Genomic DNA, 14144 nt, shown 5'->3' with positions numbered 1-14144 from the left:
CAGAACAAGAAGCCGTTCATCTAGTCGCGCTACTGCCGTGGTGTGCCGGACCCGAAGATCCGCATCTACGAGTCGTAACAAGAAAGGCGTCCGTCGACACCTTCCCGTTCGTGTGCCACTTGGTGTCGGACGAGAAGGAACAGCTCTCGTCGGAGGCGCTTGAAGCCGCCCGCATTTCCGCCAACCGTTACTTGACCAAGTTCTGCGGCAAGGACAACTTCCACATGCGCATCCGTTGCCACCCGTTCCAGGTCCTCCGTATCAACAAGATGCTTTCGTGCGCCGGTGCCGATCGTCTCCAGACCGGTATGCGTCACGCTTACGGCAAGCCCACGGGTGTCGCCGCCCGCGTCGCCATTGGCCAGCCCATCATCTCGGTGCGCTCCAAGGACTCGTTCGGCCCCGCCGTCGTCGAGGCCCTTCGCCGTGCCAAGTTCAAGTTCCCGGGTCGCCAGAAGGTGCTCGGCTCCAAGAAGTGGGGCTTCACCAAGTACGAGCGTGACGTGTACGCCAAGCTCCGCTCGGAGGGCGTCCTTGCCCTTGACGGCAACCACGAGAAGTACATGCCCAACCACGGCGTGTTGAAGTTGTAAAGACTGTGCTAGGAGGAGTAGTAGGTTTCTTCATAAGTTAAATACGATCATCGATATACCGATCCATCCCACGCAGTTTGAGAGACGCACAGACAAGACAACAGCTCTGTGCACCGGGCGAGTATAGGGTCGAGCCCTTGGCCGACGGCGCTATCTACCTATCTCATAGCCTCAACAGCACAAGCAGAAGTGTACTCGAGAGCCTTCTGGTCAAGACTATTCCCTTCGTCCTGGTGTACCACTACAGTTGCACCGATATGCAGGTTAAGAGCACCGACTCGGACGTCGCATTGAGCGTGTGGGCTTGCAATAACCGAAGCAAGGAAGAGCCTGGACCTAATACCCCGTAGCGTAGACACAGTAGCTGCCGCTTGTTGCCACAGCATGAGACTCTCGCCGGTCGACTAGTACGTCGAGGATCACACAAGGTCGCATGGACGGCAGTGAGCCACGGCCATCGCGCATCATCCCAGCATATCCGCAGGTCGACAGACGCTCAGCATTGGCATGGCATTGGCGGCTGAGCGGTGCGTTGTCGCTGGCTACGACCTGTCCAGCGCTCCATTGCAGCGATTCAGCGCTGCGAACTTATGTTGTGGATCGATCATCGAAAGCAACTCACACCGTATCGCTGCATCACCGCAGCGTTGCTAGCGTCATGGCGGGCGCAACGAGCGCATTCGATACGTGGTGTCGCCACCGTCGTCGCCACCGAGGCGCTGGCCCATAGAGCGACTAGCCCTCGCATCATGGCTGCTCGCCTCCCAGACCACGCCGCGCAATGTCGGGCAACCGCCCAAAGTCTGTCTTCGTGAAGCGTGAGCATGTCTGTCGTGACGAGAGAATGCGATGACGCCCTCATCGTCGTCTGCTACTACTGGTACCTAGTACTAGTACTTGCCAACCCAGCCACGCTGCAGAGCGGAGGACCACGCGTGCAGCCCACTGTACCTCGATTACTGCCACGCGGCTTACTGCCCGCCCTTGTATATCGTCGACGCCGCCTTAGGTCGCTTCCTGCAGCCTGTCGCCCGTGGCAGCATGATCGCATCGACCGCCTGTCCAGCGTGTCTGTCCCAGTCGGTTGACCGGTGGCATTTTGGCCAATCATCGTCGTTGGCGACGTACGATTGGCTTGCAAGATACCCAATCGGAAAGCGGCCTGCCACCCCGAATAAAAGATTGCACGCACACCTTGACGTTTGTATCCAACATAAAACATTTAAAAAGAGTGCCAAGCCGGCTCCACACCAGCCAATTTGCTGCGGCGGCTTCAGCATGAGCTCACTATCGTTTTAGCCAAAACAAAGACAAGATGGGTGCCTACAAGTACATGACCGAGCTCTGGAAGCGCAAGCAGTCGGATGTCCTCCGCTTCTTGAACCGCGTCCGCGCCTGGCAGTACCGCCAGCTCCCGGTCGTGTACCGCCTCGTCCGCCCGTCGCGCCTCGACAAGGCCCGCCGCCTCGGCTACAAGGCCAAGCAGGGCTACGTCGCTGTCCGCGTCGCCGTCCGCCGCGGTGGCCGCAAGCGCCCAACTCGAAGGGTATCGTCTACGGTAAGCCGAAGCACCACGGTATCAACGAGCTCAAGTTCGCCCGCAACCTCCGCTCGGTGGCCGAGGAGCGCGCCGGTGCCCGCTTCACCAACTTGCGCGTCCTCAACTCGTACTGGGTCAACCAGGACGCGACGTACAAGTACTTCGAGGTCATCCTTGTCGACCACTCGCACAAGGCCATCCGCCGCGATGCCCGCATCAACTGGATCGTCAACGCCGTCCACAAGCGCCGCGAAAAGCGTGGCCTTACGTCGGCTGGCCGCCAGGCCCGTGGCCTCCGCCAGCGTGGCCACAAGGCCAACAAGATCCAGGGCTCGTCGCGCCGTGCCAACTGGAAGCGCCGCAACACCACGTCGCTCCGCCGCTACCGTTAAACGGGTCGCTGCTGAGCTGCCTCTGGTCGTCGCTGCTGCTCGTCTTCGAGACACAATACTGGGTCGCTTGATCAACTGCGTCGTGCGAATCGTCGTATAATATCAATGGGTCCTGTTTTGGCTTTACACTTCATCTTCCCTTTTCGACAAGCCTTTCTAGAAGCTGTGGAATAAACCACTTGAAGTAAAGCCAAGGGCAGAGCACGCTCCTTCACCGGGACAGAGGAATTGAAAAGAAGGTCCTTGCAGCCCAAGATTTATATGCGACCTTGCTCGTCGCATCGACGAACCGACAGCTTGCAAGCTCGCTGCCCATTTCTCGCTGGCCGAGCGCGTATGTATGGCCTTAACATACAGGTCCCAAGCCGATACCGGTACGCCGAGCCTTCATTGAGTCGCGCAGAGGTTGCTCCGAGGCGTGCAGCGTACTGTCGGCACCGATCGCATCGCGCTCTGCGGTGTTTGGCGCTGCGTTCTCGCCGCTAGTTTACATGTCGTCGTCCTGGACAGACAGAGATCGTTCATCGTCCGAGTCGTTGCCAGACGAGCTGGGTGCTCGAAGCTCGAGAGCGACGTTTGACGCCGTCCAGAGCTCTCACGCGCGTCGGAGCCACTTTCAGCTTCGAGGCGAGTTGCTCGCTCGAGGTATTAGTCATCGCGTCGCGCTCGGCAGTCACTTGACGCAGCGCGTTCTGGGCCGTGATGACCTCTTCGGAGCCACCTAGCAAGATGATAATGATCCAGAGCTGGCCAGCACTTTGTAGCAGTGGACGACCTCGCACGGCCTGGAAGCAGGCGGACGTTGCCATGCTCGACCCAGACAGTTGGTTGCCAAGCACGCGTTAGAGTATCGAGCATCGACTCCAGCGGAGGGCCGGCGTCGCGTTCAGCCACACAGACGCACATTGAGCATGAAGGCGGGACCTCGAGGCCTCGTCCATGGGAGGAGGAAGGGCCAAGGCAGCATCACACTACCGTTTCCGCTTCAAGTCGCTCGGCCAAGCGCCACAACACCTCGCCGACGTGGCTCACGCGGGATCATCTCTTCGAGGGACCATCTCCTCTAGCCTCGTCTGCGCGGCCATCGTCGTCGTTGACGAGGACCTGCGGCTCCATCAACACAAAAGGATGGCAAGTCGAATCCGACATGATATTACGTTTCCACGGTCAAGAAGAGCGCTTAGTTGGCGGCCTCGCGGCGGTAGCCGTCCTGGCGACCACGGAACTCGGGGTTGAAGTCACCCGACGGGCCCATGTTCTTGTCCTTGCGGCCGTACGCCGACGGCGCCTGGGGGCGCGACGGGCGGGCAGCGGGCTTCTTGAGCGTCGCGGGGACGATCTCAGCCGGCAAGTGGAGGTACGCGCGGAGGTATTCGAGGCCCTCGGCGGTGAGGTACCAGTAGTACCACTGCCAGTTGAAGGTCTCCTTGACGTAGCCGCGCGAGACGAGCGACTGCATGAGCTTGATGACCTGGAGGTTGGGCACGTCAACCTCGCCGTGCTTGGGGAGCGCGAAGTCCTTCTTGCCGACCATGACGCCCTCCTTGAAGAGGTACGAGTAGACAGCAATACGGTTCTTTTTCGGGACCAACATATCGGATTCTTAGCTTAGCCGGCAAAAGCGGATCTTCACTGAGCACCAAAAAGGCAATGTGATCTGAGTGCTTCGCAGCCAATGCATTCCCGCAACCAGTAATTCACCGCGATCAATTAGTGTACGTACACTATTTCAGTTGCTTCGGTCGGCCGCCCTCGCTGCGTGGCACGAGGCGCACACAGCGATGCATGCCGCCGCCATGCGTGGATACAGGTGAATACGAGGTACTCGACGCGGTGCATCGTGCAGAAGCGCAGGGACGCGGCATGGCCATGGCGGCGCCGACGAGGTCGCGCATCGTAAATAGTGTGCGTCGACGTGGTGATGTCATTAAAATGCAAACATCGCAATACAAATCGCATACTATTTCATTGTCATATTTTTAATCAGGAGGGCGAGGGGCCCCGATATCCATGCGAGGGTACTAGGTACGGAAATGGCTTTGGATTGGTTGATGGCGCTGGGGTCGAGAGAACACGGGGGAGGGGGCCTAAAAACGTCACGTGGCGCCATTGGTCGACGTCACGGTCGACGTGGCATTATGGGGCCTTGCACGAAGATGATGATATCGCGTTTGGTAGTACACTCGTATATAGGAATCTATTAGTACGCAGGATCTAGTAAGCTATAAGCGCGGCTTAGCCGCAGCAGTCGCCGCGGGAGTAGACGTACGGCACATTCTTCTCGAGGCGTGTCGAGCTCTTGGCAGGCGCAAATACATTGTGCTCGATCGTGCCCAAAAGGCGCGGGACATAGACCTTGGACATCATAATGGCCGGCAAGAGGCCGTAGATGCTAATGACTTGGTATGGCTGCGGCGCCGCCTTCTTGGTCGTATCGATGCGGACGGACCCGCGCGTGTCGGTCCCGGTGGCAGTCGCCGAGGTGTCGCCTTTCCGCGCCGAGGTGGCACTGTGGATGATTTGGGAGATGCGCGAGCTAGACGGCGCGACGACGACGCCGGCGGTCGCCGTGTACTTTGTTTTGAGGAGCACGGTGCAAAAACCGAGGAGCGCGAGCATGCTCGGTTTGCAGTAGAGCTTGTCACCAATCACGATCGCATTCTTCACATCGAGGTCCATGCACGTGACCCACTGCGGCACCGGCGTGTCGATCATTTTCAGAAACTCGTTCTTCTCCGTCCACCGCGTGTCCAAGTACATGTAGCCAAGGAGGAGTTTGTTGGCCATAATCGAGATCGCCCACGCGCTAAAGTTGGTGATCGCGACGTCCACCATGAGCTTGTCGACGACCGGCACGGTGCCATCGGCCGTATACGACCCCGCCAGTGTCGGTGTCCCGTTGACCGAGATCGTCAAAAGCGCTTCGGCGTCGGTCCAAAACGCCGCCGACTCGACGCGCCCGCGCGTCCGTATTGTCGCCAGCAGCAGAAAAATGAAGAGCGACGAGTAAACGTAAATCGGCCCCGAGTACGAAAGCGGCTTGTGCCGAAGCATAGCCGGGCACGGCAGATGCTGCCAGCAGCTCAGAAAGGCAATCCACGAAAAGGCAAACATGGCCGAGATCATCTCGAGCGAGAGGGACCAGTAGAGGTCGCCGAATCCCTCCATATTATAGAGATACCGGAGCACATCCGCGTAGAGCGGCGAGTAGCACATGGTCGCGACAAGCGCGCATAGCAGCAGCTTGCGGCGCTCGAGGCCGGAAAAATGTCGTAGGTCAGCACCGGCTTGTTTTTAGCAAGCCAGACGCGCCTTGGAACGTCACGTACGCATCGTTTGCAAGGACGGCGAGCGAGATGAGCGTAATCGCAATCTGAAAGTAGAGCAGCTCGAGATGGTTGTCGACCGTGTGCCGCTGCACCCAGCCAATCGTGCCGATGTAGCGCGAGTACTTGCCGTAGCTCCAGCCCGAGTAGCCCTTGGCGTTGGCGATTGCAATGATGTGCACGTTTGACGTCGCCCACATGAGGTACCGTCGATTGAGGCTATTGACTTGGGTGTAGTAGTTGACCGTGTCCGGGGGCGCGTTGATCGCCATCCCGTCCATGCCAATGAATGTCTTTGTGAACGGCACGATGGGCACATTGGTCCCGTCGGTCTGCAGTAACATGGAAAGCGGTGCGAGCTTCAAGTCGGTCCACGAACTCAAGAGGAAGACACCGTTGGGATACGCGTCCGTCGTCGTCGTCTCGAGGACAAACATACCAGTCATGGGCTGCCCGCCATTCGGAATGCACGCAGCGTAGCCGTCACTCGGGTGGCTCGCGAAGAGAACGACCGCGACCCGCGACCGATCGAGCCCGACGAGGCACGTTGTGATGAGCGCGCTGCTCGAGAGATTGCCGGTCGGTTGCGGCGTGAGCTGGAGCGTCGCCGCGAGCTGCACACCGAGGGTCGTCCACGGCAAGGCGCCCGTGAAGGCCACCTCGGTGTCTCTGCACGAGAAGGGAACCCAGCCGTTGGCGTTGAGCACGCAGGACGTGGCGAACGGTGTCCACGCCGAGCCGGTCGACGACTGCGGGTACGCGATCACATACTGGCTCTGGAACATGCCCTTCCAGAGCAGAAAGGCGACGATGACTGCGGTCCCGACGATCATAGCACCAGCGATGAAGTTGCTCGTGATGCGGATCCACTTGGAGATGTACACGACCGAGAACTCGGGCCCATGCGACCGACGGTTGGTCTGGTGCGGCCGCGGCGAGTGGAACCGGGTCATCACAAGGGACGGATCGACTCGGGTTGTGGCGCTGTCTCTGTATTTATAGCCAATATGCAACCGCTGCCTTTCTAAATGAGTCTTCGAGACGGTTATCAAGTTCGCTAGTCATTTACTAAAACACTAAGGATAACATTGTCTCGCACGACGCGACTCGGTAGTAGGTAGTACTTTATGTCGTTAGTTAGTGTCCTTCCGGAGTTAGTACAAGCCGCCCTTTGGACGAAGGCATTTCGGGGACTTGGGCATTGTGAGCTCGCGCGACGACGGCGCGATGCGGAATGGCTCCTTGGGTCTTCGCACGGGCTTGGCCTTGAAGGACTGCTGGAGCCGGAGGTCCCGCTCGCGCGCCAACGCCTCCTCGGCGCGTCTCGCTTCCTCGGCTTGCTTGAGCGCCTCCCGCTCGGCAAGAAGCTGCCGGCGCCGCAGCTCAAGCTCCTGCCGCTTCCGCGCCCGCTCCTCGGACCGCCTAGCATCGCTGAGCCATCACTACATGCAAGGTTAGGTAGACGGCGACGTACTGAACGGTCAGGTCGGGCTCGAGCATGACGTTGCCGACCGACTTGGACTTTTCCAGCTTTGGTCGCGGCCCAGCCACCTCTTGGGGGCGCGGTGAGCTCTGGCTCACGGCGCGGGCCACGCGCGGCGTCGCGTCCTCCGAGAGCCCGTGTGGCCGGCGCGGCTTGGCCTGGGGCTTGACGGGCGACACGAGTGGCACGCGTGCGCCGAATCGGTCCGTCGTCATGGGCACGTGGATGCGGGGCGTCGTCGGCTTCTTCGTAGCGGCGCGCTCGACCAGGCGCGGTGCGATCGTCGGCGCAGCGTGCGTGCTCGGCAGCGGCAGCGCGTGGAACTGCTTGGCCATCTCGATCGCATCCGTGTCGGGCGGCGTGTACACCTTGCGGTGGCTGCTGCTTGTCTGTGCTCTGCGGGACGTCTGCAGTCGCGGCGAGGCCGGCTACGCGCTGCGGGTCAACCATTCATCACGATAGCGCACGCGGGCGTACCTTTGTCAGCGGCTTGCGCGAGTGGGGCACGAGCGTCTTGGCGTTGCGCTGCGAACCGCCGTGGCTGCTGCTATGGTTGTTGCTCGCCACGTCGGCGCCGTCGTCGCCGTCGTCGTCCGAGGTGGCGTGGCTCCTCGCATAGAGGACCATGTCGTCGTCGGCGGGCTCGCTGCGCGCTTGGTTGGAGCCGCCAAAGTCAAACTCGGCGTCGTCGGCGCAGTCGCCAAAGTAGCCGTCGGCGTTGTTGATGTACGCCTTCTCGAAGTCCGTGTCGTTGAGGTCGTAGTACGACGGCGCGTCGAACTCGATCACGTCGGCCATGGCGGTTGCGTTCGTCTCTGGCGCTGGGAATGGATAAGTCGCCGGATTTTGGCCAATCAGCGCGGACGCCACCAAGTCAATTACATCCGTAACCGGAAAACACCGGATACACGGAACGGCTATCATTCAACAGTGTGTAACACCCTTCTAACAGACGTGTTAGACACATTGCACACGGAAATAGTGTGCACGCCGCGCCAAGAGGACACGGTCGCCTCCGAACAAGGACCAGAGCCGTGGACATTGCAGTGCGCTTTACAAAGACTACGTGCAAGCAGCACGTCAATCCCACACAGCATGGGTTGTACTCGAGTCCAGCTCTTCGTACATGTATTTTGTCGTGGGCGGCGAATGGAACACTATTTGTAACAATTCTCTCACCTTCGAAATGCTGGTGCAGGTTATAACGCGTGTTAGTGGCGTTAGAAAGCCGCACCACGCTGCGCGCGCTTTTGACAAGCAGTCAACGAAGAGGCTCGGCAAGCCGACGAGCGCAATCGCGAAGCCTCTCTACTGACTAAGAAATGCTATAGAATCCATTTGTGGATTGTCGCACGTAGGAAGACAGCCTTACTTGTGCAGACACGGCGAGCTATGGACAGCCACGTAGGTCGCTTGGCGGCTTCGTAGCCACACAACAGCCACCGACAAGTGCACTGTAGCTGAGAGTGGTATTACATCAACGCACCATGCAATTGGTGGATCGCTATGGTGGATAGCTTTGGATGTATCTGGATAGCTTTCGTGGATAGCGCTACGAAGAAAAGAACTATCCTCTCCCCCGCTTGAAGAGTCTCCAAGGACAGCCCGCACCGCCTCATGTTGAACGACGCCAACGAAAGCAGAGGACCCGGTGCAGAGCCGCAACTGACAGCACTTTCCGCCTCTGGCACATACGCCTATCCTGTCTGGATACTAGTGTAGGCGTATGGATGACACAATCTAATAGTTGATAGCTCATGGACTAGGCAAATGCTTACCAGAGTCGCTAGCAGTGGCGGGACATGGCACTCTGTCACAACAAGCAGCCATATCGCTGTATTATCAAGCCCAGAGACGGGCGAGGAGCTCCTTCATCAACTTGGCGGCGACCATGGCCGTCATGCCCGGTGACGTCTGGCCCGTCACGGAAGCGTGGCCAGCGCCAGTGTCCCTCGCCACATTGAGCTCGACAATGTCGGCGCCAACAATGGTCGTCGCCTTGACATCCTGCAGAAGCGAGAGCACCTCGCGAGTCGAGAGACCGCCGGGCTCGTAGTGGCTCACACCAGGTGCGAACGCAGGGTCGAGGACATCGAGGTCGACCGAGATGTACAGCGGCCCGTCAAAGGCCAGCGCTGGCAGCCCACGCTTTGCGATTCCTTGCATCTCGTGGACTTCGACACCGTACTTGGCGGCTTGGTCCCGCAAATGCGCGGTCTGCGTTCGAATGCCGAATGCGCGGTCTGCGTTCGAATGCCGACTTGCACGAGGCGCGTGCAGAGGCCGCCTTCGAGGATGCGCGCGAACGGCGACGCATGCGAGTGCGCGTTGCCACCGCCAAGGACGTCGTCCGCATACATGTCGCTGTGCGCGTCAAGGTGCAGAATGTTGAGCCGACGCTCGCCCGCTTCCAAGAGCGCTGCGCGGAGACCGCGGATCACGGGAAACGTGATGCTGTGGTCGCCACCAAGCACGAGCAGCCGGTGGTTGGCGCGCGTAGCCGCGCCACCAAGCACGAGCAGCCGGTGGTTGGCGCGCGTAGCCGCGGCAGCGACGGCCGAGATGACGTCGAAGGCTGGCGCGACGTTGCCGAGATCGAGGAGCGCCGACGCCTGCAGCTGCCCGACGTCGACGCCGCGCTCGGACGAGCCGTTGCCGCTGTCGGAGACGAACGCGTGGCGAATCGCATCCGGCGCATCGGCGGCGCCGCGCAGAAAGGACGAGTTGGCATCGAGGTTGACGCCAAAGAGCGCGACCGAGGTCGACGGCGAGAGGCGCAGCGCGGCCGCGTCGGCGACATAGGGCACGAGCGGGTAGCGCACGCCGGCGTGGAGGCGGCGAAGGCGAAGCGACCGGAGCAGCATGCTCGGTATATTTGCGTACAGGCTGGAACGCGATTTCTGGTCGGACGCTCGTGGTTTTTCCGAAAAGGGGGTCGTCGTGGCACCTCCTGTTTGTAACATCAAGTTGCACTTATGGGTGCGAACGGACGCGTGCGAAAGGGATGGTCGTGCTATAGACCCAGAGGGGTGGCTCAACACTGCTATAGACCCAGCTATTTGCTATAGACCTGTGATCTTATATGATAAGATCACAGGTCTATAGCAGGGTCTATAGTCCATCGTCTTTTGTAAAACGATTAATCTACGATGCAGTCGACACGGCAGGACATAATATGGACTCTTGATACTCGGGCTACCGTAATCGAGCCTGAGAGCCCGTTGCTGCAGCAGCAGAAAGGGGAGCATGATCTGCCGGTCCAAGAATGGAGTTGATGGGCACTTGATAACAGTAGAAAGCGTGCTATCGGTCGATCTCTGATGGCCCACGGTTGACGGTCTCCAAGATATTGATATGCATCCGAATTGGGCTGGGTTCGATCCCCCGTGGCGCTCCTTCTGATTGAAATGATGGACACGGCAACGTCTTTTCGAACCTACTCGTCGACTGCTCGTAGCTTGTAAGCTTCTAGAAACAATCTGCTAAGAGCACTGAACGTGATCGGAACGACGACGCTGCGCCACCACACAACGCACGGACATGGTTTCTGGCAAATGCGGCAGACAACACCAAGAGAATTGGCAATGCGCGAGGCTCAACCCAGGTGAGAACACAACACGAGCTTAGCAAATGACCAAGCTCCGCCACCCCAAAACCACCTCCAGTGACACGGACATCATCGATTCTTAAAGACTATAGTTGAAAATACCTGAGACGAATGCGGCGTCTCCCAAACACCAGTGGCGGCCGCAGTGGGCTTGGAAAGACTAGGTCGGCAGAGGTCATTCGGGACACTGTCAAGAACGATATTGCTGCCGGCCACGATGTAAACACGAAGCAACCGTAACGGTTCTGTAACTGTGTTGTTGGCACCACCATAACCTGACCAGTCCCGGTAAGATCATCTTGTTCTAAAGTTGTGGGACATACGCTCCCGACACTTGGCCATGGCGAACTGAGCCTCTCAACACGTTTGGGCACTATTTCCTCGACACAATCCTCGGCTTGGTGCGCAACATCTCCTTGGATAACCACCACCACACCTCAGGTACTGTTCCCAGGGACAAGCAATGAGGCTACGTCCTAATCTCAGATGGACCTCTGCTGAAATATCAACATGTGGACACCTCCTGTCAAGCATCCGGGTGCACCTCCGTTGCACGCACGACTAGAATGGTGTCCTGTCTCGAAAGGCCCCTTCCACAGATTGACATTTGCCAACGACGAGACAACACAGGTCGTACACCTCATGCGCCTCGAAGTGCTTGCATTCCTCCTCTGGTGGCACGTCGCCGAGGCCGTCTGGGGCGTTGCCTATAGCTTCTCCAGCGGCGATCTCGTTCGCATTCACAAGGACCTCCACCAGATCCAGACGGCATTGTTCGCGTCCGTTCGCACCAACCAAGTGGTCGTCAACACGTTCGATGGCCCGCGCAACGTCCTCGCCCTCGCAGCCGCGCACAACCTCAGCGTCACCCTCTCGCTGCCAATCCAGAAGCAAACGCTCTACAACGCTTCGATCGAAGAAGCGATACGCGGCGCCAAGGCGTATCCAGGCACCTTGCGCGCACTGTACCTCGGGCAGCATCCCGGCCTCATACAGACGCCATGGCGCGCGCTATTTGCCGACGCACGCCGCCGCCTCGACGCCGCCGGCCTCGCTTCCGTGCCCGTCGGCGTTCTCATGTCCGACACGGCACTGCTCGCAAACGCTACTGACGTCGCGAACGTCGACGTCTTGGGCGCAGTCCTCCAGCCCTTCTTGCACGACGCATGCGTCGATGCCAAGGCCGGGGCGGCGGCGTTTCGAAAGCGTTCTAACGCGCTACGTGCGGCTTTTGGCGCCAAAGTCGACATGGTGGTGACGGGCTGGCCAGCGTCGACACCCGCACTCGCCGACGTCTGCACCGCGTTCAGCGTGGCATCCGCCGCCGCCTACTATCGGTCGATCCAAGCATGGCACCGCTCCGGTTCGAGCGAGACCAGCGTGTATTACGAAGCGTTTACGGACGCGAGCTCGTTCGACTTTGGATTGACAACATCCAGTGGACACTGGAAGTTCGACGTCGGGCCGCTCCCACGTGAGACACCGTCGCTGACGGCAGCATTGTCATCGTCATCCGACGACTCTGGTATTAGCACCAGCCCGGTATGGATCGTGTGCATCGGCCTCGTGCTCGTGCTCGTAGTCTACGCAGTGCTCGTCTTTCTCGCGGGACGGCGAAAAGGCCAGCGCCACCTCTTTGATACCTCGGCGGGTATTGCAATCGCGTCCCTTCGATGACTCGATAGAGCACTCGCAGACACTTTAACCCTCCCACGCCGGCTGGCCTACACTGTATAAGCACGGAGTGCAAGTGATAACATTCTTTTTTGGCACATGGATGCGAGTCCGACCGATGAATGACCGAATCGCTTTCCGCGGGACCAGCGACTGGACAAAGTGTGTTTTCTTCGCCTCTGTGGTCATCGACTTGCATCGAAACAGATAAAATGCAGCAGAAGACCCGTGCACAGATGCGGCCCTAACGATCTCCGATCTTATCTACTTGTGCAGTGTCCATCACGGCGCTGTGGTATTAGAGCGCCAGCCTGTCCGACTTTGCCGTTTTAGGGACGTTACAATTGGGTCTATTATAATACCACACGCATGAGCAGGGCATTGACCGTTACAATGGCAAACTAAGCTGTCGATCAAAATACACTGTCGCTATAGTGCGGGGCGACTACAACTGAATGTGGCTGCTTGTATTAATCACCAATTAGAGTACCAAACGAGTCGTTCGCTATCGGACGCACCCAAGACAGATGTTTGCATCGAACGTTGGTGGCCGTGCAAAGCGATCCAGTAACATCTGTTGAACACGAAAATGAGAGGCAGTGCGCTGGCTCTACATCTCTCTTCCAATCAGCGTCGGCATGGAACGAGAGACACAGCCAGCAAGCGGTGCTGGCGACGCTAGCTCGTCTCCGCCCACGTCGACGGCGCCTTTGCTGCTATACACGACTCGGGCTTCCAAGCACTCATTCGGCCTTTTGCAACATCGTCACAACTTGAAGAAAATGATGCGTTTGATGACCGTCGCTGCCGCCTGTGTGGGCGTCGTGTCCGCGGGCATGGGTATTTGCTACGACTCCTACGACTCGGCCAACATGAAGACGCACTTTACGACAATCAAGGAGCGCTTTACGGCCGTGCGCACCTTCCAGACGGACATGGGGTCGCAAAATGCGATCGATGTCGCCGCCGACACGGGCTTGCGCATCGCCGCCGGTATTTGGCTGCTTGGCGACCGGTACGAGAAGGACCTCAAGGCCGTCATTGACGGCTGCAAGCGCCACCCCAACACGGTTCAAGTCGTCTACGTCGGCAACGAAGAGCTCCACAACGGGTGGAACGCCGACAAGGTCATCGCAAAGGTCCTCGAGACGAAGAAGCGCCTCACCGAGGCCGGCGTCAAGGTGCGCGTCGGCACGGTTCAGATTGACGGCGACTTCCTCTCCAACCCCAAGCTTGTCGACGCGTGCGACGTCATTGGCGTCAACATCCACCCGTTCTTCAGCGGCGCGCCGTCGTCCGTGCTGACGCCGATTGTCGACTACAAGGCGCGCTGGGACGCGGTCAAGGCCAAGTTTGGCGACAAGGTGCGCATGACCGAGTCGGGGTGGCCGACCGAGGGTGGCAGCTCTGGCCAGCACGATGCCAACTTCCAGCGCGCCAAAGCTTTATGGCGCGGTGTTGTCGTGGCAAGCGACCGAGAACTCGGAGACGCCGTACTACTTTATGTTCCACGACAACAAGGCCAAGGG

At 59.1% G+C, this 14144-nt stretch overlaps 8 protein-coding genes across 8 annotated transcripts in view; 3 read left to right on the top strand and 5 right to left on the bottom strand.

Annotated features, from left to right (window-relative positions):
* The window catches only part of SPRG_20427 (hypothetical protein), a gene marked incomplete at both ends in the record, with an annotated part of 949 nt that extends 356 nt beyond the window's left edge, over positions 1 to 593 (top strand). The window contains one exon of the mRNA XM_012347020.1: positions 87 to 593. Coding sequence (XP_012202410.1) covers positions 87 to 593 — 507 coding nt within the window. The remainder of the gene's footprint in view (positions 1 to 86) is intronic.
* Positions 594 to 1880: 1287 nt separating this feature from the next.
* Positions 1881 to 2659, top strand: SPRG_07618 (hypothetical protein). The gene has a single exon (XM_012346897.1). It carries the CDS (start codon positions 1909 to 1911, stop codon positions 2623 to 2625), a length of 717 nt encoding a protein of 238 aa, XP_012202287.1. The 5' UTR covers positions 1881 to 1908; the 3' UTR covers positions 2626 to 2659.
* Positions 2660 to 3654: 995 nt separating this feature from the next.
* Positions 3655 to 4192, bottom strand: SPRG_07617 (hypothetical protein). Its single transcript, XM_012346896.1, has one exon. The coding sequence runs from the start codon at positions 4117 to 4119 to the stop codon at positions 3706 to 3708; it is 414 nt and encodes a 137-aa protein (XP_012202286.1). The 5' UTR covers positions 4120 to 4192; the 3' UTR covers positions 3655 to 3705.
* Positions 4193 to 4692: 500 nt separating this feature from the next.
* On the bottom strand, positions 4693 to 5792 carry SPRG_20426 (hypothetical protein). The gene has a single exon (XM_012347019.1). The coding sequence runs from the start codon at positions 5739 to 5741 to the stop codon at positions 4761 to 4763; it is 981 nt and encodes a 326-aa protein (XP_012202409.1). The 5' UTR covers positions 5742 to 5792; the 3' UTR covers positions 4693 to 4760.
* Positions 5787 to 6843, bottom strand: SPRG_20425 (hypothetical protein). The gene has a single exon (XM_012347018.1). The coding sequence runs from the start codon at positions 6802 to 6804 to the stop codon at positions 5803 to 5805; it is 1002 nt and encodes a 333-aa protein (XP_012202408.1). The 5' UTR covers positions 6805 to 6843; the 3' UTR covers positions 5787 to 5802.
* A 134-nt stretch (positions 6844 to 6977) lies between these two features.
* Positions 6978 to 8176, bottom strand: SPRG_07614 (hypothetical protein). Its single transcript, XM_012346895.1, has 3 exons — positions 7812 to 8176; positions 7326 to 7762; positions 6978 to 7273 (listed from the first exon to the last, which is right to left on the bottom strand). Exons 1-3 carry the CDS (start codon positions 8130 to 8132, stop codon positions 7006 to 7008), a joined length of 1026 nt encoding a protein of 341 aa, XP_012202285.1. The 5' UTR covers positions 8133 to 8176; the 3' UTR covers positions 6978 to 7005.
* An 885-nt stretch (positions 8177 to 9061) lies between these two features.
* Positions 9062 to 10249, bottom strand: SPRG_07613 (hypothetical protein). The gene is made up of 2 exons (XM_012346894.1): positions 9596 to 10249; positions 9062 to 9551 (listed from the first exon to the last, which is right to left on the bottom strand). Exons 1-2 carry the CDS (start codon positions 10196 to 10198, stop codon positions 9177 to 9179), a joined length of 978 nt encoding a protein of 325 aa, XP_012202284.1. The 5' UTR covers positions 10199 to 10249; the 3' UTR covers positions 9062 to 9176.
* Positions 10250 to 11583: 1334 nt separating this feature from the next.
* SPRG_07612 (hypothetical protein) lies at positions 11584 to 12618 on the top strand (the record flags this gene model as incomplete). The annotated part of the gene is made up of 1 exon (XM_012346893.1): positions 11584 to 12618. One exon carries the CDS (start codon positions 11584 to 11586, stop codon positions 12616 to 12618), a length of 1035 nt encoding a protein of 344 aa, XP_012202283.1.
* Between the last annotated feature and the right edge of the window lie 1526 nt (positions 12619 to 14144).

This window comes from Saprolegnia parasitica (assembly GCF_000151545.1).
Source record: "Saprolegnia parasitica CBS 223.65 unplaced genomic scaffold supercont2.32, whole genome shotgun sequence".
NCBI lineage: Eukaryota > Oomycota > Saprolegniomycetes > Saprolegniales > Saprolegniaceae > Saprolegnia > Saprolegnia parasitica.
This window is presented reverse-complemented; position numbering and strand designations above follow the sequence as displayed.